Source organism: Phyllostomus discolor, chromosome 3, assembly GCF_004126475.2.
Source record: "Phyllostomus discolor isolate MPI-MPIP mPhyDis1 chromosome 3, mPhyDis1.pri.v3, whole genome shotgun sequence".
In the NCBI taxonomy this organism is placed as follows: domain Eukaryota; kingdom Metazoa; phylum Chordata; class Mammalia; order Chiroptera; family Phyllostomidae; genus Phyllostomus; species Phyllostomus discolor.
The window spans coordinates 189,098,748-189,125,838 of record NC_040905.2 but is presented as its reverse complement, the minus strand read 5'-3'; the positions used below and the strand labels follow the sequence as shown (position 1 = coordinate 189,125,838).

At 38.6% G+C, this 27,091-nt stretch overlaps 1 protein-coding gene across 3 annotated transcripts in view; it reads left to right on the top strand.

Annotated features, from left to right (window-relative positions):
* The window catches only part of GRIN3A (glutamate ionotropic receptor NMDA type subunit 3A), a 164,820-nt gene that overhangs the window by 57,519 nt on the left and 80,210 nt on the right, over positions 1-27,091 (top strand). For all 3 annotated transcript variants that reach the window (XM_028531093.2, XM_036021984.1, XM_036021985.1), the window contains exon 4: positions 17,140-18,187. In XM_028531093.2, coding sequence (XP_028386894.1) covers positions 17,140-18,187 — 1,048 coding nt within the window. The remainder of the gene's footprint in view (positions 1-17,139; positions 18,188-27,091) is intronic.

The following is a 27,091-nucleotide window of genomic DNA, read 5'->3' as shown; positions in this document are numbered from 1 at the left end:
TCATGGCCTAAGACGTCCCTGATCCTTTGGCTAATTAATCATAGTCCTGATAGTTATTCTGGTTTCTAAGGAGGATATGGAATCCTGCCTTTCTTGTTTGAACAGCGTCAGCAGTTCAGTGCTATATCAAGTAGGCAGTGATTAATTCATTTATTCATTTACAAATATTTGTTGAAGCTACAGATATTAGGCTAGGCCCTTGGCTCATGCTGGAGACATGAAGAATAAGACAAAGGCTCTGCCCTCAGGAAGCTTACAACCCTCTTTTTCTATCCTCCAACCAGTAGAGGATATGCTCCTCTTATTACCTATATTTTTAAGTATTTTCTTTGACCTAGTTGTTCAGTTATTATTCTTATTGAGACAACACCCATTCTACTAGTGATTATCCTGCTTCATTAGCTGGCATTGTTAGGCCCCCTCCTCAGTTGTCCTTGAAAAATGATCCAACATGCCCTGACTGGTGTGGCTCAGTGGATTGAGCGCCCGCCTATGAATCAAAGGGTGACTGGTTCAATTCTTGGTCAGGACACATGCCTGGTTTGCAGGCCAGTTCCCCAGTTGGGGGTGTGTGAGAGGCAACCACACATTGATGTTTCTTTCTCCCTATTTCCCTCCCTTCCCCACTCTCTAAAAATAAGTAAATAAAATCTTTTTTTAAAAATGGTCCAACATGCTAGAGACTCTTTCCCTTATAAGCCATGTTCATTCTTGTGCTTATGTGGCCAAGCAATACCAAGGTTTACTGGCCTTTCATTAATAGTAAAGGTTGCTTTGTTTATTGATTTTGCACATAATATTCATAACATATTATGTGTCAGGTATTCTGAGACACTAGGAAGCTTCAAAAAAAAAGACTAAAACAAATATCCATTCAGAAATCCCAAGGTATAAGTTAATGATGATCTCCATTTCATTCCTGGATACTAGATGAATCCCAGAAGAACCTGAGGGTGCATGATATAATTCTAATTTGGGGTATTTCTGCCCACCTTTACAATAATTTGCTGGCATTGTCATGCTGGCAAAATTTTCTATTCTCTGTGGAACTTTAATTTCCTGAACTGTAAGAATTCCTAGTCTGAAAGTTAAGTGTTATGCCTAAGGTCATTCAGTGACTATGTTATAAGGGGAGATTTAAATCAGTGCATCTAAATCTAAGTTCCAGGCTCTTTCAGAATTTATATACACTTTCCTTAATTGGGATCTCATTTCTTTGTAATATTATTTCAGCCAAAGTTATAAAAATCAGGAGGCACGATTACCTGCATATAGGCATTCTTGTCCTGAGGACCTCTATCAAGCCAAATCAGTTAGCCTGTACGGTCAACAGGTACTGTTGCACTGAACATGGAAGCCAGGGACTGAGTGCTAGTAACACTGGTTCCTTGGATCCCCAAGGAGAACCCACTGTTGTGGGATGAGCCGCTTTGTCCAGCTGGTACTCCTGCATTAGCTTCTCTACTAGGGCAACCAAGGAGTCAATACCTCTAGAAAGCCCATGGGTTTGGTGTCGTGAATCTTAGGGACCAATACAAGGTCTGTGTTTTCAGATATTTTCAATAGGAGCCTCTGTCAGTGGACTAATTTGGCTGAAATCCTTTGAATTTTCCATTCCTTCCACATCACCTAAGGCACATCAAGAGCTGAGTCTGAAATTTTCTCTAACTCACAAGGGCCTCAAATAAAGAGCAATGGAAAATGTGTATTCCTCAGGACTTTATTTTGTGAGTGCAGCTTAAATTTGCTTAACCTAGCATCCAGCAGATATTAAACTGTGGAGTTTTTCCAAATTAGGAGAGTTTCCAAGTTTTTATTTGCCTGAGAGGTAACTGTGGTCTCTGTTGACTTTTTTACTTTGTGTGCATCTACTGTAAAATTTGGAACTATGTCAAAAAGAGGTATGAAGATATAGAGGGCAATACTGCAGCTCTACTCTGAATTCCAGATCTATCTCTTGGGGCCACTTCAACCTACAGACCCTGTAAACTCTTCGGATGGATGCTTAACTGGTAAATAATGTGTAATGTCCTGTTGCCAGGACTATGGTAAGAGAAGGGATATCAACACCTGGACTAGTACTGGGGCCAAATCTAGAAAACTAGAATGAGCGAAGTTGGAGTATTACACAAAGCAACCAGGAACATGGTGGGCACAGACCATGATCATGTGGAAAAGTCAAGGTTCATACTAAAAAGCAAAGGGAAAGGAAAACAACCTAAAGGCATGAAACAGATCTAACTACCATGTGGGAGAAAAGCAGAAAAAAGCATCAGCTTGCCAGTTGTGCCACATGAAAGCAGGAAAAAGAGAATGCTGTGTCCACATGTCAGACCTCTTAATATAGCAACCCCTTCACACACACCAATATTAACACAGCCCAAAATTTATGTTCACCTATGACCCAATCACATAGATTAGACTTTTCCTCAAGAAAAGGACAAGGTCAAAGAAAAAGGGAAAAAGGTCAAGAAAAGCAGGAGCTCTCCTACCCTTCCCTTCGTTTCACTTGTAAGTAACTGAATTTTGCAGGCATTGGCAAAACATAGATCCAGATGATCCATATGTATGTACATTTGTACCTTTAATATGCTATTAAATTGCTGTTGTCCATTAACTGATAAAATCTATTTTAAAAGATGAACTTTGTAAGTTACTTCAAAAGTTGATGCAATCAATGATTATAATGGAGGTGCAGCTTTGCTCTGAAGATTGAAATTGAGCAATTTCTAATTCCTATTAAATTCCTTGTCATCAGAGAGGCTTCCCAGTGAACTAATTTGTATTACTGATACTACCCATTCATTATTCAGGGGAAAATGAATTGGAATTTTAATGTTTGGAACAATCTATAAATTGCAAATGCAAATACTTCCTGGCTGGTGGATCCTGTTCTTCTGGCAAAGTGATGTCTGATTTGTGCAGAAGACTCATGGTTAATTGCATTTTCCCCACACACATTACTGAAAAGTCACTCTGATCAGGCTCGGTGTGCTACCTGAGATCCAAAGACAACTCAGTGAGCTCAGAGCTTAGATGGATGTCTCTTTCAGCTTTACAGCCCACAGTGTAAGGAAGCAGCGCAATGGGAAAGGGAGGGTTTGCTCATTCCTAACAGCAACTCTGTGGTTGCTGTGTACATTCAGCGAGACTACTCGCCAAACGTACAGAATGTCAAAATCCATGCCTTTGAGGATTTACCAGTCTAAAAAGTCAAAGATGGATTTAATCAGCTGCCAAATACTTATATGCTGGGATATTAAGGAGGACTTAAGAAGACAGTTGAGTCATTTTATACTTAGCTCAAGAAATCATCTACAGTTAACGTTTAATTTGGAGAGCTCTCCCATGCATGGGGAACAAAATCAAAGCAGCCATCTGATAGAACTGTACCATCGGTAAGCTCTGAGGCTAAGAGGGCAAATTCACGTTTTCACAAAAGGGAGGCAAACACCACAGGGTCTGCTTCAGTGAAAGATGCCATGGAGTAAAACCTGAACTAGTAACAACTTGGCATACAAATATACGAAAGCTCTCCAGGGCCACGAAAAAAGGAAAGATGGCAAAAAAAGACATTGTGGGGAAAATGGAAGTAAATAGATGGGTTTCAGAGGGTAATGGAAGGGGCCTAGCATGGCAACCACAAAAAATACTTAACTAGAAATAGTCAGTCACTGATTTAAGACAAGGTCTCTTCCTAACAAGGTGGAATATTGGCATTTCCTTTGTACAAAGTCCATGAAAGGAAAAAGAAGGAGGGAGAGGAAGAGAGGAGAACATAAAATTAAGAGAAATCAAATATGAGCAAGAACATTAAAGGAATAATGAGATAACCATAGATTAACCCACATGCCAGAAACTGTGAGAATACTGGAGGGAGGGGAAATGATCTACAACCTGACGAAGACCCAACATGAGAATGATTCAGGGAACCAAAAGGATTAGAGAAAAAGTCTTAAAGAATTAAGAAAATCACAGATTAAAATACAAACAAAATACAAATAGCTAATAATTCAGACAACTGGAAGTCTATGGAGGCTGTCAAAGACCGGAATCGGTCTTAAGTTTTAAGAATTGGGTATAAGTTTTCTGAAAGCTATGAGACTATCCAAAGAGAGAATAGTTTGGGGGTCCTCAATGGTAAAGAACAGAAAGCAACAATCAAAGTGTGAGCATATGACAAGTATGGTAGTAGAACTGTGGAGGGTGTGAGGTTTTCATTGGAAGGTTCACTACACGATTGATGATTGTAAATGAGAGTCACATGATGAAAAGATGGAATTTTTTGAGCATCTCCTGATCTCTTCCCAACTCTCTTTCAGTCTTCCCAGAAAAAGAAGAATGGGAGACTGGGAATATGCCTTGTTTTATACTAAAAGGGCTTTATTGAGCTTCTCCACTATAGCCAATAGATCTGGAGTTAAATGAAGTGTAACCAAGAAATACATATTTAGATTCAGTGCCTAGGAGCAAGTAAACCTGACAAGAATTATGTGGTGCTGGGGGAGGTGGGGGAGAGTTAGAGAAAATGTCAGTAACAACAATATAGTCAAAGAGTTCTAATCAGGCAAAATTTTAAAAAAACCACAATTATGTTCTCACAGGCTAAAAAATTTTATGGAGCTTTATGAAAGATGAATAAATCTCTTATTCCTCAGGGGGAAAACATTACAAATGATGAGACAATCATGGGAAAGGAAAATCAGCTCATTTTTCAAGATATAAGAGAATGAGAATACAAATTTTTTAATGATACAAAGAAAGTTCCCAAGGGGAAAATAAATTTTAAGGCTTTACAGAGCAAAATAGATATTCCCACGTGCAGATATGATTAATGGAAGGCCACAATAGGGGGAAAGAACAAAGAAAGAGGGCAATTTAATAAGAAGTAAAGAAAAACAAATGAGAGAAGCAGATATACAAAGAGACAAGTTGGTGAGTGGAAAAGATTAAAGTAGAAACAAATACACGACCTAAGAACCACTGGGTGTGGAAGAAGACACATGAAGATGATGATACATTTAAAAACACAAAGATAGATTTGCATGTCTCCAAAATGAACCCTGGAAACAATGGAATTATTATAGAACTAGTTCAAAAACAAGAAAAGAGCCAAATGTAACAAACATTAAAACATAACATTTGTAAATCTTCACATGCTAAATAAAATGGGAGAAAAATCAGGAGGCAACAGGCCTTAAAATCTTTAAGAACATGACATTTCTAGTCACAGATTTTTATTTAACTTGATTAAATTTCGGTAAATTTAGAGTTGGGAAGAGACCCGTAGGTGTTCATACTTTAGTAAACTTTAATATAATTTTACTTGAGTAAATTTAGTAACTTTAGTAAATTTTGGCAAGTGTAAGTAGGCCTGACTGGGTAGCTTAGTTGGTTAGAGCGTCATCTGATGCACCAAGGTTGTGGGCTTGATCCCCGGTCAGGGTACATATAAGAACCAACCAACAAATGCATGAGTAAGTGGAACAACAGATCCATGTCTCTCTCTGTCTCTCTCAAATCAATAAATAAACATTTTTTAAAGTAGCAATAGTTTATGAATAATGTAATTAATCTGATACACCAAGATAAACACCACAGTTAATGTTTTATTATTTTTTATTGTTTTAAGTATATTTTATTGATTGTGCTATTACAGTTTTCCCAATTTTTCCCCTTTATCTCCCCTCCATGCTTCACCCCCCAACCCTCCAGCATTCCTGCCCCCTTAGTTCATGTCCCCAGGTTGTACATAAAACTTCTTTGAATTCCCTGTTTCCTATACCATTTTTTACCTTTCCCCATCTATTTTATGCCTACCAATTATGCTTCTTCTTCCATGTACCTTTCCTCTCCTTTTCCACCCCTCCCCCTCCCCACTGAAAACCCTCCACGTGATCTCCATTTCTCTGATTCTGTTCCTGTTCTAGTTGTTTGCTTAGTTTTTGTTTTCATTGTTTTTCTTTTTTTTAGGTTCATTTGTTGGTAGTTGTGAGTTTGTTGTCATTTTACTGTTCATATTTTTTATCTTCTTTTTCTTAGATAAGTCCCTTTAACATTTCATATAATAAGGGCTGAGTGATGATGAACTCCTTTAACTTCACCTTTTCTGGGAAGCACTTTATCTGTCCTTCCATTCTAAATGAAAGTTTTGCTGGGTAGAGTAATCTTGGATGTAGGCTCTTGCCTTTCATGACTTCAAATAATTCTTTCCACCTCCTTCTTGTCTGTACAGTTTCTTTTGAGAAATCAGCTGATACCCTTATGGGCACTCCTTTGTAGGTAACTTGCTCCTTTCCTCTTGCTGCTTTTAAGGTTCTCTCCTTATCTTTAATCTTCGGTAACTATGATGATGTGCCTTGGTGTATTCCTCTTTGGATCCAACTTCTTTGGGACACTCTGGCTTCATGAACTTCCTGGAAGTCTATTTCCTTTGCCAGATTGTGGAAGTTCTCCTTCATTATTTGTTCAAGTAAGTTTTCCATTTCTTGCTCTTGTTCTTCTTCTTCTGGCACCCCTATAATTTGGACATTGGAACATTTAAAGTTGTCCCAGAGGTTCCTAAACCTCTCCTCATTTTTTTGAATTCTTGTTTCTTCATTCTGTTCTGGGTGAATGTTTATTTCTTCCTTTTGTTCCAAATCATCAACTTGAGTCCTGGTTTCCTTCCTGTCACTGCTGGTTCCCTGAATATTTTGCTTTATTTCGCTTTGAGTATTTTCATTTGTTCTTTCATTTTTGTGACCAAGCTCAATCAGTTCTGTGAGCATTTTGATTACCAGGGCTTTAAACTCTCCATCAGATAGGTTGGTTATCTCCTCATCACTTAGCTCTCTTTCTGGAGTTTTGCTCTGTTCTTTCATTTGGGCCATATTTCCTTGTCTCAGCACACCTGCTAAGTTGTAAGGGTGCGGGGCCTTCAGTATTCACTTGGGCAGGGCATCTCTCCTTGCTGCACTGTGGGGGAGGGGCCAGAGAGAGAACAGTGCAGCTCACCTGCTCATTTCTAGGCCACTTTCCAATGAACTCTCATATGAGACTGGGAGTTTCTCCCACCACAGCAATCCCCACCATAGTCCACAGTCAGCTCTGGGTCTCAGTTTCCCATTCAGTCAGCTCTGCCCACATAATCTGCCTCCTTGCCACAGGCTCTCTCCATCTGCCCATCTTACTGGTCTGGCTGGTCTAGTTGACTGTCTCTTTAATTCCTTGGTTGTCGGAGTTCCATACAATTTGATTTTCTGGTACTTCTGGTTGTTTATTGATTTTAGATTGGTCATTACCCTCCTTTTGGTTGTACAAGGAAGCAAATGGTTTCTACCTATACTTCCACCTTTGCCAGAACTCCATGTTCTATTATTAAAGAATATAGGAACACAAACATATCCTCATCCAAAAAGTCTAGAAGAGAGAGAACTGGGAGGAGACCTAGAAAGAAGGGATTAAGACAAAAAAGATTAATTGAGGAGAAATCCTTAAATCAGTAAAAATATGTATGTAGTAAAAATATAAATATATATGTAGTAAAAGTATGTAATAGTATATGTGGTTCTAATTCATGGAAAAATATTTGCTGAAATTGACTCAGAGAAATGGAATGCATAATAGAAAAGCCTGGATAAAGTGATTAGAGAATTACAATTTTTTTAAAGTGCCAGGTCCAGATAGTCTTCCAACTAACTGACTCTTGCAAATTCAGTGGGAAAAAAAGAATACTAAACATTTCAGTTGAGATTGATCTAAAACATTTCTCATAAAAGTTCTTTGCTTTCTATACTTTTAAAAGTACCTTTGGTTCCACTTTGACAGTAATACAGTGAAACTTCTCTCAAATGAATTATGTGGGGAGAGTATAATGAGGTCTATAATTTACTTTCTAACTGACCAAAAACTGAGTTCAAGCAATCAGAACAGAATTTCCACAAACCCCCTTGTTCATACTCACCCATCTGACTGCGTCTGGGCCCCTCATTCTCTCTGCCTGCTCTGTACCCAGGCTCCTCTCCCGTCACAGCAAAGGGCATCACCCCACTTGCACCTGAGGTCACAATCCTTTCTGCCCCTCAAGGACACTGTCTTAAGGATTCTTTTTCTTCTCTCCTAGATCAATGATTTTTCTAATTTAACTGGATCATTTTCATCAGCATGAAAACCTGTCCTTTTATATGCCTTACACACTTATGGGGGGGGAGACCCAAAAAGTGGAATTTATTTATAAAAATGTGTGTATTTATTTTTACATGTTTAAACTTCAGTCACCTTCAAAGTACTCTCCATTTGATGCAATACACCTATGGAGACCTTTTTCCCACTCCTCAAAACAGGTTTGAACTCTTCAATTTTGATGCCTTTTACTGCTTCTGCTATTTTTTCTTTTATCTCTTCCACATCAGCAAAACGTTTCCCTGTGAGGACATTTTTCTTCTGGGGGAAACAAAAATAAGCCGCTCGGGGAGAGATCAGGTGAATAGGGAGGGTGAGGCACGGGGGTTATGCAGGTTTTGGTCAAAAACTGCTGAACAGTCAGTGCAAGTGTGGGCAGATGTGCTCATAAATCACCCACCATGAAATGGGCAAACACGTTGAGTCTTCAAAAAAAAATTCACTGAAGCTGAGTGCACCGTCTCACAACATCGCCAACTGGTGCACCAACACCGATGGGTTCCTGGAACCTCACCTAGTGGGGGAGCCTATAGTACGAGGCTTCCAGGGACCTGCCCTTTAGAAGATAATTCCAGGGGTTTTGGGGTGTCCCCCCTCATATATATATGTTTATACACACAAACATATCTTGATTTTTCTCATCCACCACAATTTTCTCTCTCTCCTTCTCTTTACAGCCTAACTGTCTAAACAGTACTCTCTACTTTCTCTCTTCCCATTCTCCCTTGAAGCATTAGGTTCCAGCACTTCACTGAAATTACTCCAGTGAAGTCACCGGTGGCCCGCATTTCTAAAGCCAATACTCAATTCTCGGCTCCCATTGCATTTAATGGGTTAGACACATATGACACAGTTGATCACTGTCTCCCCTTTGAAATGACTTTTTTACTTGGCTTTTAGAATACAACACAGCCTGCGTTTCTCCTACTTTTCTTTATCTCTGATTACTTCTCAGGGTATTTTTTTTTATAGTTCTTCCTCACCTGTACCACCTGCAAATGTTGGCCTGCCTTGGACTTATGCCAGGATTTCTTCTCATCTACAATTACTCACAATTGTGATCAAAATGGTCTCCTTAAATATAACATGTACAGAGCGATGGCTCCCAAATTTGTATGTCTTATCCAGACATCCTTCCTGAACTCCAGATGATCTCCAGCTACCAACTTGACATTTCTATTTGTATGTCTGTAAGTTATTTCAAACTTAAGTTTAGCAAAATTGAACTCCTGATATTTCTTACCCACCTCAAACCTGATTCTCCTATAGTTTTCTTTATCTCAGTTAATGGCAGCTCCATCTTTCCAATTGCTCAGGGCAAAATCTTTGTGTCATTCTTGCCTCTCCTATTCTTAGAAGCCATATCTGAGCTGTCAGCAAATCCCATCAGTTTCAGCTTCAAAATATATCAAGATCCAACTAAGTCTTCACCTTCACCGCCTCCATCTCAGTCCAAACCATCATCACCCTTTGGGGTTAAAAACAGCTTACTACTGGACTTTCTGCTTCTGCTCTTGTCTTTCTTTAGTTCATTCTCAACACAGCACTGTAAAGATCCCATTAAAATGTTAAGTCATATCACATCGCTTCTCTGCTCAAAACCCACCAATGGTGTTCCATCTCATGTAGAGAAGGAACAAAGTCCTTACAAAATCCTCTCTCCCCTGACTTCAGGGTCATAAGTTCTCCCTGACCTCATCTTCAACTCTCCTGCCCTTCACTCCTATAGCTGCTCCTCAAACATACCAGACACAATCCAACTTCAAGGACACCGGATTAGTTGCTCCCTATATCGGAAACACCCTTTACCCAGACATCCTCCTGGTCAAAAAAGTGATTAAAGCCCTGGCCAAGTGGCTGAGTTGGTTGGGGTGTCATCCTATGCACCAAGGGGTTTCTGGTTCTATTCCAGATCAGGGCACATACCTAGGTTGAGGGTTTGATCCCCAGTCAGACAGGCAGCCAATAGATATTTCTCTCCTCTCTCTCTCTCTTTCTCTCTCTCTCTCTCTCTCTCTCTCTCTCTCTCTCAAACCAATGGATGTATCCTTGGGTGAGGATATTTTTAAAGTGATTAAAGATGAAAAATAAATTCTGCTTCTTCAGCTCTTTACTCAAATACCACCTTCTCGGGAAGGCCTTTTATAGCCTCCCTAATCTAAAATTTCACCCGACTACCATGAATCCTGACACATATTATCCCCTAATTCTGCTTTATTTCTCCTCCTTTGCACTTAGCATTATCTAATATCCCAATATTACCTATCTATAATTTTATTCTGTCTCGCTCAGTAGAATGTAAGTTGCATAGATTTTTTTGTCTGTTTTATTCATTACTATAACCCCCAGCACTTAGAACACTGTCTGGCACATAGTATTATTAATGGAATAAATGATTAAATGGGACATGTGTTGTTTTGTTAACATCTTTGTTCATTTGTTTTCATTAATAAGAAAATCCTTTGATTAGTACATCAAGTTTTGTGTGCGTGTGGCTTTTAAAACGTATTTTAAATACATTAAACACTGATCTTGTTTACACCGTGAACTGTCTCAAAGACATTTTTTAGATAATATACAAAGTGCAGAGTTTATCTCTGCTCCTATACACATCAACACATATTCTTAATTTGTGCCATAATTGGGAATTTTTACTAAAGTAATAAGTTACCCCACTATAAATTACTGGGCTTCACTTTTTTGAACAGAATGGTATCTTGGGAGGTTTATTGATTTTTTTTTTAAATGCATACCTGAACTTCTTTGTTCCTTACTCACCATGTTGGAGGTGCAGTGCTAAACTTGGTTTTCACTCACAGAGTGAGAGTCAAGCCCTTATCATACCATGACAAAGCAATTGTAATATTCTTCTAAGTGGGCACCTGGTCTCTTCCTAAACATACGTTTTACTCTCAGATCAGTATTACTAAAGCAAACCTTTGGTTGTATTATTTTGCGCTCAAAAATCTTCCCAGCTCCAATCAGCGTGTTGTGCTTACCGCCTCCTTGCTTTTCCTTATAACATTCCTGAGTCCAGAAGGTTTACTTAGAATTCATATCTAGTCTGGAGCAGCAGTGTGATCAGCACAGGATGTGGTGTTATTATTGGTCCCTGAAACCCAAGCTCTAAGCCTCTATTTTTAAAAATGAATATTTTTCCTTTTTTTTATACCCACATTGCTTTATGGGCTTACACAGAGTTCATATTCACCTAAATACTCCAGATCTTATTTATGTGACCTTCCATCAAGCTGAGTTTCACATGTTCTTAGTATGGTTTGCGAACTAAATGCAATCCTGTGCATTTGGCCCTATTAAAATTACTACTTTTCTTTTTGAAACTGTGTGTCTCTTGCTTATACCATCTTCTCTCCACTTCTACTGCTATCATAGTAGCCCTTGTCGCCTTAACCTCCTGCGGAGCAAGCAGAGAGAAGGGAAGAGAGGAAGCAAGAGAGGGGAAGAAGTGTTATACCTCACATCTGAAACAGTGCCCAGCCCCCTCTTCTTCGAAACCATTTCCTGTGTAGCTAAGAAAAAATTAATTTTAAAATCAAATCTGATGATCGTGTCCTTCCCAAGATAAAAATTTCCTCAATGACACTCCATTACTGTTACGGTGACCTCAACGCTTTTGTCATTCATTTCCCCATCTCCAGTCTTATTCCTCAGTGTTCATCCTCACACAGCTTGCCCTCTCTGTCCCTGCATTTTGCACACACCTCTCCCTGGCTTGAGGGCGTCAGTCCCCAGGTTTTCTTTCTGGCCAACTGGAGTTTCTTCTTCAGGACTTAGTTCTGGCACTTCTTCCTCTGGGAAGCCTTCCTTGTGGGCCCAAGAGTAAAATGGGCAGGTGCCCTGCTCTCAGTCCCAGTGTTATGAAACACACACTGGTTTAGAATTACCTGCGCACTCTGCTTTCTCCCCGTTTCTGCACTTTGATCTGGCTGTGAATGAGTGTGTCTTTCATCTCTGTCACTCCAGTGCTAAGAGCCATTGCCTGGTGTTGGTGTCAGCTTATCTTGCCAATAAAATTATTCCTGATCTTTTTTCTTGTTCATCCAAGAAGAGACACAAGCAAGATCAAAATGAACATGGTAGAATTCGATTTATACAAAACTGGGATTTCAGTCTTTTAATTAATATAGTGAGCGTTGAAACTTTGCCTCACATTGTCATTACAATACAAAGAGTGTGAAGTGTGAGTGGAAAAGCTATCAATGAGATCATTATAATTTACCCTCACCATAAAACTGAAAATAATATAGATAGAAATAATCTGTCATAAATGGGGCTTCTCTGAGATCCAGTTCCTTGGTCCCAACTGCACAGGGAAACAGACACAATGGTCCGGGGAAACTGAAGCCATTTAGATCCTGATTGATTTGCCTTCCTGAGACAAACGAATGCCTCAGAGACAACTGAGTATTGCCCTTAGTCATGGCCATCTTGAATGTTAACAATGAGAGAAGGAATCGTTTTACTGAGATGAGGGAGTTACATAATTTCTGAAAGACCTCTGGTGACTTCTAGTGCCTTCTTTTCTGAGATAATTTAAGTATGTATTTATTCACTGATAGTCTTTCAAGGGTCCATCCAGTTGAAAATCTGTGATCATTAAGTCCCAGTATTCTTAAAATAATGAAGGGCTCCTCTTTCTACAACTTTAACTTGACTTTCCCAGTCACTAAATTAATCAAATGAAATTAACCTATTTGCCACTTTCGTCCCTAGGCTATGTCAGCAAGGGCCCAGGTGTGGTGTGTGTTTCTGAATGAATCTAAAAGTAGTTGCTCATCAGAAACACAATTGTAGTCACACTTTCCTTATAGAACCTAGGTAATTATCAATTGATTAATCTGTATATTTTAATGATTTGGATCCCTACTTCTCTAAAGATGCAGTAGACTGTTTTAAAGTCTAAGATAACTGAGACTTCATTACTGTTGCAAAATCGAACTCATTTTAAGTGGTTGAACCCCACTGGGGAGTGCTAACATGAATAATTACCATTACACACAATCTATCAACATGAGTAGTTTCGTTGCCTTTAGTGATGGTAACATCTTCAAATGGGAATTACATTTATATCTCTAATGAAGATTAGTGCATTCTTCAGACTTTCTGATTTTCTCCCTTCCATGATTGCATAACTTCTTACCGCTTGTATTTGCATTTGTGAATTACTAGGTAATGTTTGTGGCAGGCAATTGATGAATGTGTTTGCTGAGAGCCTAGGCTTGTATTATCTGATTCTTAAAAAAAAACAACAAACCTATGGTACATTCCACATTTCAATTTAGTTCCTTCTCATTTTAAATGTGTTTTGAGTACCTTCCATGAGTTTATCATAATGTAGTACTTTGTATCTCCAACTTGAAAAATTATAATAAAAGACAGGAAAGTGAACTGGGGACAGCCTTGATTGAAAAAACTTGCCCTGGCTGGTATGGCTTAGTTGATTGAGTGCCAAGCTTCAAACCAAGGGGTTGCCAGTTTGATTCCCAGTGAGGCACATGTCTGGATTGCAGGCCAGGTCTCCCGTGGGGTGGGGGGGAGCGGTGTGCGAGAGGCAACCATACATCAATGTTTCTCTCCCTCTCTTTCTCCTTCCCTTCCCCTCTCTCTAAAAATAAATGAAATGTTTTTAAAAGAAGTATAATCTTTAAAAAAGAAAAAGAAAAAACTTGAATGACACTAAAAACTGCTCCCATATTTGGAATGTTTGTGTTATGTCAGAAGGTGTGGTATGTGCTTTGTGTACATGATTTCCAGCCTTTCTAAGAAGGAAGTATTATCTTCCCCATTTTGCTGATTATGAAACTGAAGGTTAGAGTTCAGTAAGTTGTCCATGCACAATGCTAGCAGGTTATTTGTTGTTGATTGACATTCTGACCTGTGTTTGGGTATCTCATTGTTGTTTTAATTTGCATTTCTCTGATGATTAGTGACATTAAGCGTCTTTTCATATGTCTATTGGCCATCTGTATGTTCTCTTTGGAGAAGTGTCTATTCAAGTCCTTTCCCCCAAATTTTTAAATTGGATGTTTTGGGATTTTTTTCTAATGTGGTATTGAGTTTTATAAATTTTTATAAATGTTGGATATAAATCCTTTATCAGATATTTTGACAAATATGTTCTTCCATTCCATAGGTTATTTTTATTTTGCTGATGGTTTCCTTTGCTGTGCAAAAACCTTTTAGTTTTATGTAGTCCCATTTTGTTATGTTTTTTGTTTCCCTTGCCTGAGGCAATATATCACATAAAATATTACTACAAGCAATATCTAAGAATTTACTGCCTATGATTTCTTCTAGGATTTTTATGGTTTAGAGCTAACATTTAAGTCTTTCATCCATTTGAATTTATTCTTGTGTGTGGCGTAAGAAGGTGGTTTAGTTTCACTTTTCTGCATGTATCTGTCCAATTTTCCCAACACCATCTATTGAATAAACTATGTTTAGCCCATTGTATGTCCTTGCTTCCTCTGTCAAATATTAGTTGACTATAAAGGTATGCATCTATTTCTGGGCTCTCTGTTCTATTCCATTGATCTATGTGTCTGTTTTTATGCCAGTACCATGGTGTTTTGATTACCGTGGCCTTAGATTATAGTTTGATGCTAGGTAACATGATTCCTACAACTTTGTTCTTTTTTCTCAGATCACTGTCGCTATGTGAGACCTTTTGTGGTTCTATATAAACTTTTGAAATATTCCTACAGTTCTGTGAAATACATCATTGGAATCTTGATGGGAATTGCATTGAATCTATAGATTGCTTTGGGTAGCGAGCACATTTCAATGACGTTAATTCTTCCCATCCATAAACATGGTATATACTTCCACTTATTTGTATTTTCTTCAATTTCTTTCTTCAGTGTGTTATAATTTTCCAAGTACTGATATTTTACATCCTTGGATAACTATATTCCTAGGTATTTTCTTTTTATTTTTAATTCAATTGTAAGTGTTATGTTTTCTCAGTTTCCCTTTCTGATAATTCATTATTGGTGTATAAAAATGCAACTGATTTTTATATATTAATTTTTTATCCTGCTGCTTTAATGAATTCACTTATCAGTTTCAGTAGTTTCTGGGTGGAATTTATTTTAGGATTCTCTCTGTACAGTATCATGACACCTGCAGATAATGAGTTTTACTTCATCCTTTCCAATTTGGATGCCTTTAATTTCCTCTTCTTGTCTGATTGCTGTGGCTAGGACTTCTGCTACTCTGTTGGATAGGGGTGGTGAAAGTGGACATTCCTGCCTTTTCCTTTATCTGAAAGGAGATGCTTGTAGATTTTGCCCATTGAGTATGACGTTGGCTGTAGGTTTGTCATATATGGCCTTTATTCTGTGCAGGTATGTTTCCTCCTTTCCCACTTTGCTGAAAGATTTTTTTATCATAAATGGTGCTACATTTCATCAAATGCTATTTCTGCATCTATTGATGTGATCATATAATTTTTATCCTTCATTTTATGTGGTATATATGTCATTTTATGTTAATTGATTTGCAGATATTGTCCCAAACTTGCACCCCAGGAATAAATCCCACTTGATCATGGTGTATGATCTTTTTAATGTATTGCCAGATTTGGTTTGCTGATATTTTTTTGAGGATTTTTGCTTTATGTTCATCAGGGATACTAGCTGAAAATTTTCTTTCTTTGCAGTGTCTTCATCTGCTTTTAGTATTAGGATCATGCTGGCCTGGTAAAATGAGCTTGGGAGTCCTCCCTCTTCTTGAATTCTTTGGAGTAGTCTTGATTGGCTTCTGGCCCTTGAGTCACACTTAGCACAGTGGTCTCTAGCCCATGATCATCAACACACTTAAAAGGGCTTTAAAAAAAAAAGATCACAAATCCACCTGGAATTTCCCTTTAAAATAATCAAAATGCTATTTCAGATAAAAACAAACAAAAATATTTGAGTGGACATAAAAAGGCACCTATTGTAAGATTCCGTTTATAGGAGTAGGTAAAGGAGCAGAGATAGTATTCAAACACAGGTGTGTCTGATGTCAAAGTGCGGGTTTGTATTCTGACACTAGGTCATAATTAAGGGGCACAGAGGTGCCACAAACTTGCATGTTACCTATTATTGTCTTATCTTCCCAGACTCAAGAAAGACATGGACTCTGACCAAGCATTTTCCTGTCCCACCCGTATCAAAATATACATGTCCTGACAGTTGTTCACAGGACTAGGAATCAGTGTAACATTCAGTTGGTAATTTTCCTTCCTTTGACTTCTGGCAGAAGCTCTTTCTAGTGCCAGAGCCAATTGTTTTTCTCTAATGACTTAGGGGGAGGGTAGCCTGAGGCTCCATGGAGAACTGCAAACCTATTTATCATCTTTTCCTTTGTTCCATGGATGATAGCCTACATACAGCTTTAACTGGCCTCATGGGGACAGATGTGTTGATTGTTTCCACTCTACCAAGAAAAAACACTGATAACAAGATCCGGCTATTATCGAGACTCATGAATACAATTTTTAAGCAATTATAAAAGTGTATGCATACTTACCAAAACTTATTCCTCACACCAAAAAATATTTATTGAGCTGATTGAGTTACAACCAGATGTAGTGGGCAGTAGATGTAAAACATGTTAAAGATGCTGAGAAACACCATAGCTTGGAAAATATATAATTAACAGTTTCCAACAGAAAACAATGAACACCAGTCTTAACTAGGAATAAAGGAAGTTGGAATAAGACCAAGAGCCAAGCATTTAACCTGAATGTTTAGAGCCTGAGGGTGAGATCTCATTGGCTCCATGAGATAGGACTCCTCTCCTAGAAAGAGTCCAGCTTATTAATTCCTGGAAAAAAGCCGATAAGCCATGCCTTTTAAAAAACATTAGAGAGGTTTTTTTTTCTGTGACAGAAAAGCAAAAATCAACACAGCTTCCTGTCTCTGGCTTCACCTCTTTTTCTTACTTTTTGTGCTTGCTCCTCTTTGCCAGGTTTCTAGCCAACACCACTTTCAGAGGCCTCAGTGGTTCCATCAAAGTAAAAGGTTCCTCTATCATCAGCTCGGACAACAACTTTTTCATCTGGAATCTGCAACATGACCCCATGGGAAAGCCAATGTGGACCCGCTTGGGCAGCTGGCAGGAGGGAAAAGTTGTTATGGACTATGGAATATGGCCGGAGCAGGCCCAGAGGCACAAAACCCACTTCCAACACCCAAGTAAGCTACACTTGAGAGTGGTTACCCTGATCGAGCATCCATTTGTCTTCACTCGGGAGGTAGATGATGAAGGCTTATGCCCTGCTGGCCAACTCTGCCTAGACCCCATGACTAATGACTCTTCCATATTGGATGACCTTTTTAGTAGCCTCCATAGCAGTAATGATACAGTGCCCATCAAACTCAAGAAGTGCTGCTATGGATATTGCATTGATCTGTTGGAAAAACTAGCAGAAGACCTGAACTTTGACTTTGACCTCTATATTGTTGGGGATGGAAAATATGGTGCCTGGAAAAATGGGCACTGGACTGGACTGGTGGGTGATCTCCTGAGTGGGTCAGCCCACATGGCAGTCACTTCCTTCAGCATCAATACTGCACGAAGCCAGGTGATAGATTTCACCAGTCCCTTTTTCTCCACCAGCTTGGGCATCTTAGTGAAGACCCGAGACACAGCAGCTCCCATTGGAGCCTTCATGTGGCCACTCCACTGGACATTGTGGCTAGGGATTTTTGTAGCTTTGCACATCACTGCCATATTCCTCACTCTGTATGAATGGAAGAGCCCCTTTGGTCTGACTCCCAAAGGGCGGAATAGGAGTAAAGTCTTCTCCTTCTCTTCAGCATTGAATGTGTGTTATGCCCTCTTGTTTGGTAGAACAGCAGCAATCAAACCCCCAAAATGCTGGACTGGAAGGTTTCTAATGAACCTTTGGGCCATATTCTGTATGTTTTGCCTTTCTACATACACGGCAAACTTGGCAGCTGTCATGGTGGGTGAGAAGATCTATGAAGAGCTTTCTGGAATACACGACCCTAAGGTAATACTTGTTTTTTACTCTAGCTCTCTTTGTTGTTTGTTATAACTCCATATATTGTGTGTTATGCTATAGTATGTCCATGTTTTTTCATCTAACACAAAATATTCTCTCAGCCATCCATAGGGAGTAGCCCAAAAATCTGTTGTCTTGTTGAATTAAACATTTTATTGCTGTATTAAATGAAACAAAAAAAGTGAGGGATTTCAGGGGGTATTTGTTCCAAAGAAAGTTTTTCTGGTAGAAACATCTATTATCGCAATTTTTCCTTGTGTTATTTGATGGGCAGAATGGCTATCAGGGAATACTTTTACAAAGTATATTCACCCAAAGCAGATTTCATTGCGAACTAATTAATTCTCTTGGGAAACAAATAATGAGATCCATATTTTAAATAGTAAAGAATCTTTTTCCACCATTAAAAAAAATAGTTACATGGAAAGAACTTACATTTTATCATAATCTCCCAAAGCCAGACACCAGAGAACTCAATGGGTATTGAAGAAGAGGTGCTGAACTAACTGAGGTGGCAGAATTAGCTGAGAATAAAGCATCCTTACAGAGTAAGGAAAGCTGTATAAGCTGGCCACCTTGGGTTTGGGGGAGGTTACCAACAGTTACATTACAATTGTCCAAGGACATTTAAGAAAAACGTATCTAATCCAGGCTGCCTTTCGTATCCTAGATATTTGACCCTACAGATAGAGGAAAGGAAGAGGGTGGAGTTCAGGTAAACAGGTAAAGCAGTAGTGAGTTTCACAAATCAGAACCAAAGATTGCCAAAATTAAGTCATGATGGTATGCATGAGAAACATGAAGCAATGATTTTAGAGGTTTAAAAAAAAACATAAAGATAAACCATACACAGCAGTTAAACAATTTTTTAAGCAAAAGGAACAATCATTCCATTCTCCACTATATCAAAATAGAAAGATGAAATTATAAATCTAACCCAGCCCACAAGACGAGGTGAGTAGAATTGGACAAAGTTAACTTTCTGTCATAGCTCTCAAGTTCTTAAAGAAGTGACATAAGCCTAAATCTAAACCATTTTTAATCTGAGATAACAAATGAATTTCCCCTAAGGTTCCTCAATATATATATATCTTCCCTAGTGATGTTTCTATGTTAAAGTCTCTCACTTATAGGTTTTTTTCATACAAAGATACCCAAATTATTTGACTAAGCAATACTTGACTTAAAAAGTGAGATTTGTGATTTGGATTTATACACAGTTCATAAGTGACTTGAGTCCTTTCTACATAAGTATCTGTAATCATGATTATCAGATAGCTAGCAATAAATATAATAGCCCTATTTCTCTTCTTGATCATAATTGCTTAGCATGATGGCTATACATTTAACACAATTAATAAAACTGTTAAGAGTTAAAAATGTGAATACTTCATCTCCATTTCAGAGCTGAGATTCACTTGCTTCGACCAACTACTTTGAATCAGGAATAAAATTTAAAGCAAAAGGCTGTGCAGGACAGGCCAGTTTATGATTCACTACATGTTGCAGTAGCCAAAGCAGACTGGAATCTTTTTTTTTTCTCTCTGATGGGTCAGAGGGAAGAAATAAGCTTGTTGCTGGCTGCTCTTACAGATAACCGCAAGAGAAAGGGACTGGCCTGCTGTGCAAATGATATTCAGGACAATGGTTCTAGCCTCACTCAACCACTTTTGCCAGAATAATTTATTTTACACTAAAAGTAATACATGTAGCTACTCATGGCCTCCCACTGATTCTTCTGGGAAGCAAGCTCCATGCTTCAAAGCAGGTGGGCTCCTAAAGCATGAGACATGAGGGAAAGAACTTATGAGTGATATATTTAATAGAGATTGTATGGATATTTCTCTGGCATAAAACTAGCACTATTCACTACAGGCCATGTAGAAAATAGAACGAAGTAGACAGATGGAAATAAGCACCCATTGACTCATCATCCAAGGTCATTTCCCTTTAACATTATAAGATGATTGACAGGTGATAGAAACTGCAGTTATTATTTTTATCCAACAAGGTCTTCACCTGGGTCTCTGATCTATGGTGTAGACCTGGGTATTCTTAGAACCTTCCAGCCATTGACATCCATTCTACTGAGATATAAGAAAAGATTTAAAAATCGCTCCATAAATTGTAAGGTACATTGAAAAAGAAAACCTTACCTCCCCCTTGGAGTTGAACTGGCCCGGTTGAAAGGATACATGTGCATCTCAAATGAGCTATTTGCTGATTTTAATGGGCTTTCTAGTTCTTCTTTTCCAGCTTCTCACATAAAATGCTCCCTTTATCCCTATTCTCTAAAATATTTTTTAAAATGTCAGCTCCTTAGAGAAAATAGGAGGCTAGTGTCATTTTTGTACAGGCAAATCATGGTACGGCTTTAGAAAAACAGTCCTGGTGAACATTAAAGTAAATATTAAAAATTAAATAGACCTACTGTGAAGGCAAGAGCAAAGTTTAACCAGAAATATTAAAGGGCATTCACATAACCCTAGCAAGATGTAAGCATTCCCCCAAATAACAAAGACCTCCTTTATTGGTCTTCATATAATAGCATGTGGCTGCCTCATATAACACATGAATTCATATAATAACAGCTGGCCTTGAATGAGAGAGGAATGCCAGAACTCCAAGGCAGACAGATCCTGAAAATGGAGTTTGAGGTGAGGGAAAGAAAACTGAACTACACCAAACCATTCATTCATTCTCAGCAACTTCTGTTCCAGGCACGGTGCTAGGTGGCAGGCTATTATGTGGTGAACAAAACAGACACTATCCTTGCAACATGGAGTTTGGTGGGAAAGAGAGACATTTAACAAGGGAGCACATAAATCAGCTAATGAATTAAATCATGGTAACTTTACTATCAAGGAAAATTACACAGAATCAGAGAGCCTCACAGGAAACCTGATCTGTCTGGAGAATCAGAGAACCAGCCTCACCCAGACCCCTCCCCCTGAAGAAAGTAAATGGAGCTGAGATCTGAAGGATGTAAATGAGCTAATGGGAGGTGGGGGCATTAGGAGAGCATAGCCTCAGGGTGACAGGGCAGCGTGACCCGGCAGCCTGTGCAGAAGCCCAGAGACAGGAGGAAGAGGGGTGTAATTGTGAGCACCCCATCACGAGCTAAGAGATGGGAAAGAGAACCAGAAATAAGACAAGTTAAAAAGTAATGGATTTTGATCACCAGACACTCTAGGGAAAAAAATTTCTCAAAACAAGAAAAATCCAAGAAATGCCATAGTCTAAGGAGAGCTGCACTTCCCACAGGCCCCATGTACTTCCAGATTGAAAACATACGAGAGAAACGTTTCATTCACTCTTGCAACAAAAATTCATATTCAGGAAAGTGTCCTCTGTAGGAATTGCATTAAAAATGATGTTCAATGTACAAACATAAGGTTCATATTAAAAACTGAATGCGCTGATTGCTTGCACATATCTTGTCAACATACTAAATACCACTGAGTTGCACACTTTAAATGGATGAGTTGTATGGTATGAGAGTTATATCTCAATAAAGCTCTTTTAATAATAAGCAAACAAACTACCATGTTACAACATTGGAAGACCCAATATTGAAACATGTCAAATTTTCCTTAGTTTATAGATCTAAAGCAAGTCCAATCAAAATCCCAAGGGACATTTTTGTTTTGTTTAATCTCCTAAAAGTAATATATTAAAGTTAATATTAAAAATAGAAGCTTCAAGAGATTTGATATTGAAAACTTAATAGTAGTAAAAAGAACAGAAAAGCTGGGTAATACTCACTGACCACTCCCAAGTGACAGACACTGTTGTAAATGATATTAATATAGTAGATTCCCTCATTAAGTGGTCATGGAAATTAAATTAGTCCAAGTGAAGCAACTTATATTGAAAAAACACAAAAATAGTTAAAAGTCTTGTCAGATTTTAATACCAATATTAATTATATTTATCTTGAACAATTAGCTCTCCTTCATTCTCTTTCTCATTGTCAGTGTGAACTTGGTAAATGGCAAGATTCTTTCTGAGCTAACATTTGGAGATCTTAGAGGCAAATTTCTTGCCTATTAATAGCACATTTATTATCACTGCAGTACGCATTTTAAGCATCATTCCTGGCTTCACGTTGTTTCTTTTTCTACCTCTTCCTATTTTAATTTATGCTATCTTGCATTCTATGACCCGTAAGCTGCCATAAATCCTTTCAGAAAGAGAGCAAGATAGACATTAAATATGTTAACATCGAGTAGTAAATGAAAGTATCCAACAGCAATTCAGAAAAGGAAAGAAAAGTTGACCAAGAAATTAAAACATGTTAAATCCTACTTGCAATCAAAGAAATTCTAACTGACACAGTAATGAAATGATATTCTTACCTATCGAATTAGGACTCTTTAACTGATAGTTCTCCACCTTGATGAACGCACATTAGACTGGCACCAGCATACACTGCTATTCAGAGGGTAAGTAGGTACCATATCTTCATAAATCAGTGTGGCCATTTGTATCCAGAGCCTTAAAAGGGTTCATGCCCTGTCACCCTTGACTTCCACTTCTAGGAATCCATCCAAAGGAAATAATATATGAACAACAATTTATTGCAAAGATCCACTACTGTCTTGCTTGAAATAGCAAAGACATGAAAATCAGGTAAATATCCAAAAGTAGCACAACTAATACATTATAACATTCGTATGTGCTATTAAAAATGTAGCCAGTACAGATGATTTTGAAGAGTTTTAAATATCAAAAAATCAAAACATCACATTAAGTAAGAAGTTAGGATACAAAAGCATATACTCCATTTCCAGGTTCAGAATACCCATATGCACACACTATAAAGAGAAGTGACCAGAAGGAAATATCACCCAATATTAACAGTGTTGACATCCAAGCACTATATTACAGGAAATATGTATTTTATTCTTTTCACTCCATATTTTCTGTAATGCCCACGAATTATTTATGTAATGACAAAGTACATCATGAGCCAAGAATGAGAATAACTGAGGCACGAGACAATAGTCACACCACAACAATGTTCACTCCACATGCTCTGCTGCAGCCTGCAGCCTTGCAAGTCCAGGAAGGATGAGTTGCCCAAGGAACAGCACTCCCATCCTAATACAACATTTGTATCTTAAAGAAGCCATGCTTTCCACAGAGACTTTCTGTAGAAAATTTTTATTCCCAACTGGTTTATCCCTTTCACAGGATGTAGCATGATCTGAAATTGTCATAGCATCTCTTTGTTCACTTGGTAATTGTTCCTTTGTGTTTTGCTCATCACTGGATCAACACAGTGTTGGGTGAACAGTAAATGTTCTTAAATGTTGTTCAATTAATAAATTGATGACAAATGGCAGCATCATTGGAATAGGGGTATAACCTTCTGCAGGGATTACTTTGGAAGTAATGCTTCTGATAAGATCTTTTATAATCATTCTCGTACTAGATGCTGTGGAATAAATAGAAGGAAAGCTCCAATAAGGGGTGCTATACTATTGTACAGACAGCAAAGTCCCAGTGTTGGACAGATCTGCATTTAATATATGCCACAATCAGAGGTTGGTTGTGTGAAGTTTAGCTAGCTACTTGCCAAGGCCTCCGTGTCCTTATCTGAGAGGATTCCAGGAGATAATGGGTGTGAAATATCTAACGGAAGTTCTGATTCCATTCACCACTCAATTATAAACTTCATGAGGGTGGAGACCAGATCTATCTCATGCACCTGTATCCCTAGAATCTGAGCACATGGCAACCACTCACTTACGTAAGTGTTGGGTAGATAATGGACTTGGTCAGGAAGCCAAGCAGATGTGTCCTGTGGGATGGAGGCAGAAGGCAGAAGCACCTCTCACTTGAAATTGGAGAGTGCACCCAAGTGGGTTCCAGATTATATCCGAGAGTGACCAGGAGTGTTTGAGCCTTGAGACTGATATAACCAGATTATCAAAGCAAGGAAAACCTAAGACCATGATGCTCATCTCTGAGCCAAGGGTCAGAGGCGCAGGATCCTGGAGACAGAATCTACTACCCTAGCCCACGTGGCTCTCAGTCCCCAGAGGCACAGCGTGGAGTCAGGTCAGAAGCACTTAATGGTTCAGTAAGGATGCAACACGTGTGAGGAGTTGAAAGTGTGTATTCCCCTTCTCCTCCTGAATGTTCTCTGAGGAACTTTAGGAAAACCATCAAGACTTAGCTAATTCAGGTTGATAAATGGAAAACTGAATAAATGAGCATGTGATCTGTTTATTTCCTCATCTACATCCAAAACAATTTTGAGATGGTTCTTAATAGAATTTTTAAAATAACTGCAGCTTTATTACCTTCAAACAGATACGCTAATTCATGCTAACTGCAGCAAAGTGTTTTCAATTAGACACCCTGCTGGGTTTGCTTTAATGAATGTCTAAGTTCACTTTCTTCATTTGAATATGAACAGAGATTGTGCCAAAAATTTTTCCCACCCCTCTCTTAAAGTAGGGGAAAATAGGCTTATAACTTTGTTTACATTATTAACCTGCTTAGCAAGCACTACCTTTACACATGGATACTTTCTATACCAATGAATATGTCACAGACATCTTTAAATATTCACATATATCTTACATATTCAAACTAATTATCCATAGGCATGTCTATGGACTGTATGTTCACATCCATTCTTATTATACTTTAGAAGCTAATGCAGGTTAATGGAGTCACTCACTAGTAATTTGGGAGAACTAAGTTACTCCAGGCCACTCTTGGACATAATGTGGGAACCATCTGGCTACACCCTCCAACTGCAAGTGAGAGGTGCCCCCACACTCTGCCTCTATTTTCTGGACTCATCTTGGCCACCCTGCATGGCCTCACATCCATCCAAACCATTCAAAACCATTCTCACAGTAGATGCTATGGCATGAATGCAGAGAGAGCCCCAGTAGGGGACAATGTGCTGTAATACAAAGGGCAAAGTGCTGGCATTGGACAGATAGAAATTTGATGCAATTTAGGTCTGACGGTTTGCCCATGAAGAATCTCATTTTCATGCTCGGTAAATACCTGTGTGTGTCTGAAGAAATTGCAGACAACCCCCAACGAGGCTCTTTTTTATGTCTAAAATACATATTTTAGCTCCACACGCATTAGGATTTAAGGCGAATGTAGGATTTTTATGATTGAGCCTCAGCTTGACATTTTGATCCTTAATTAGATCAGGAGCTATCATGATCTAACCACTGGCAAACCCACTGGCAAGTCTGAAAGCTGAGCTGTGTGTTCAGCTCCATTATTAACTCAGTCTGGGAAATTCGACAAGTTAGGGCTCAGTTTTCCCAACTGGTACTGCATACACGTCTGCTCTAGCCAATTAGAGATAGGTGTATGATGTTATTCATAATTTAAGTTCAGAAAGACATTTTGTCAGAATCCATGAATACTTTTCAAACTCAAGAAATGCACTTACCATGGCATTTTATCAGGAAGCTGCTGCCTAAAAAATGCCACATGACAGAAAATTTTAACAATGCCAACCCAAACACGGCTTATCAATGTTTCCTTAAATTATATTTGAGCTAGAGTTCTTTCCCACACATGACTTGAAGACATAAAATTAATGGAGGTAAATCTATTGGCAAATAAGAATGTCAATGAATGTAGATATAGAAACAGGTATATCTCCTATAGTTTATGTTTAAAATGATGATCAGTCAGTATCCTGAGGTTCTATATGAACTCCATAACTTCATAATAAGACCATAGATATAATTTCAATAGCAGGAACTACAAATATCAATGTTAATAAATAATAATAATAGCGTGTATTGGCTCCCTTCTATGTTTGAGGAACTATGCTAACTGCTTTAAATGAATTTTTCTCATTTAAACTTCACTGTAGCCATACCCATGAAAACACAGGGCTAAAAGAAATTATGTAACTTGTCCAAGGCCATATAGCTAATCAATGGTAGAGGTAGTTTTCATACCCAACAATATCTGACTGTAAATTATTTTCTATTCAGTGTTTTATTTATACATGCAGCAAGAATGTCCTCCACAGTCTGATTTATTCTAGCCAGCCCTTGCCCACCCTTGGACTTCACCTGAGAAAGCTGCTCACACACAAAGATGATTCAAGGGCAGAGATGACGGCTGGGGCTGCGACATCCGAATGTGTGCACACATAGTAGATGGCTGAGTAGGGGATGGAGAAGTGAGAGAGACGCAGATTAACCGCCACCTACCCTCACCAGCACCATCACTACTATCCTACCTAGGGAAGTGTTGCAGTAACAGAATATGCCCTCTGGGTACTTCAGAAACTAAGAAAAAGGAATCATTTATCTGCATATTGTCTCCATCCACCCTCACTGTGGCACACTGCCACAGTCTCAGGCGATGCCCTGCTCCCTTGCCCCCACTCCCTGTGCAAGGGCAGCTTCTCCTGGCTTACATTAGAAACCTCCAGGTGAGGCTGTAGTGTCTGAGTATAAACGGGCACTAACTCATCTCCCCAAAATGAAATCCCTCAAGCTGTTACTCCAGTCCACCTTCAGCACCACTCAGCTCATGTACATTTTGTTGAAAGAGAACAGGAACAAAATCAGTCTCCACTAGTCAAGATATTGTTTATCCTATGGAAATCTAGAAATAATCCCTCGCCCTTAAGTGGAAGTTGGTTAAAGTAGGATACATTTCTTCACTTGAATATAATGTTGCAATTAGAGGAAAAAATGAACTAGATGTATATTATTGAAAAAGTAGAGTATACAAGATATGTATATTAAATCAAATAGTCTGTGAAAAAATTCCACTAACGTTTTTGGTTTTCCTGAACTGGCAGTCGTGTGAAGGGTTGCTCACCAATAGAATACAGTGGTATCAGGGGCCCCCCAAATCTTTCGTCTTGCAACAGGTCCTGAA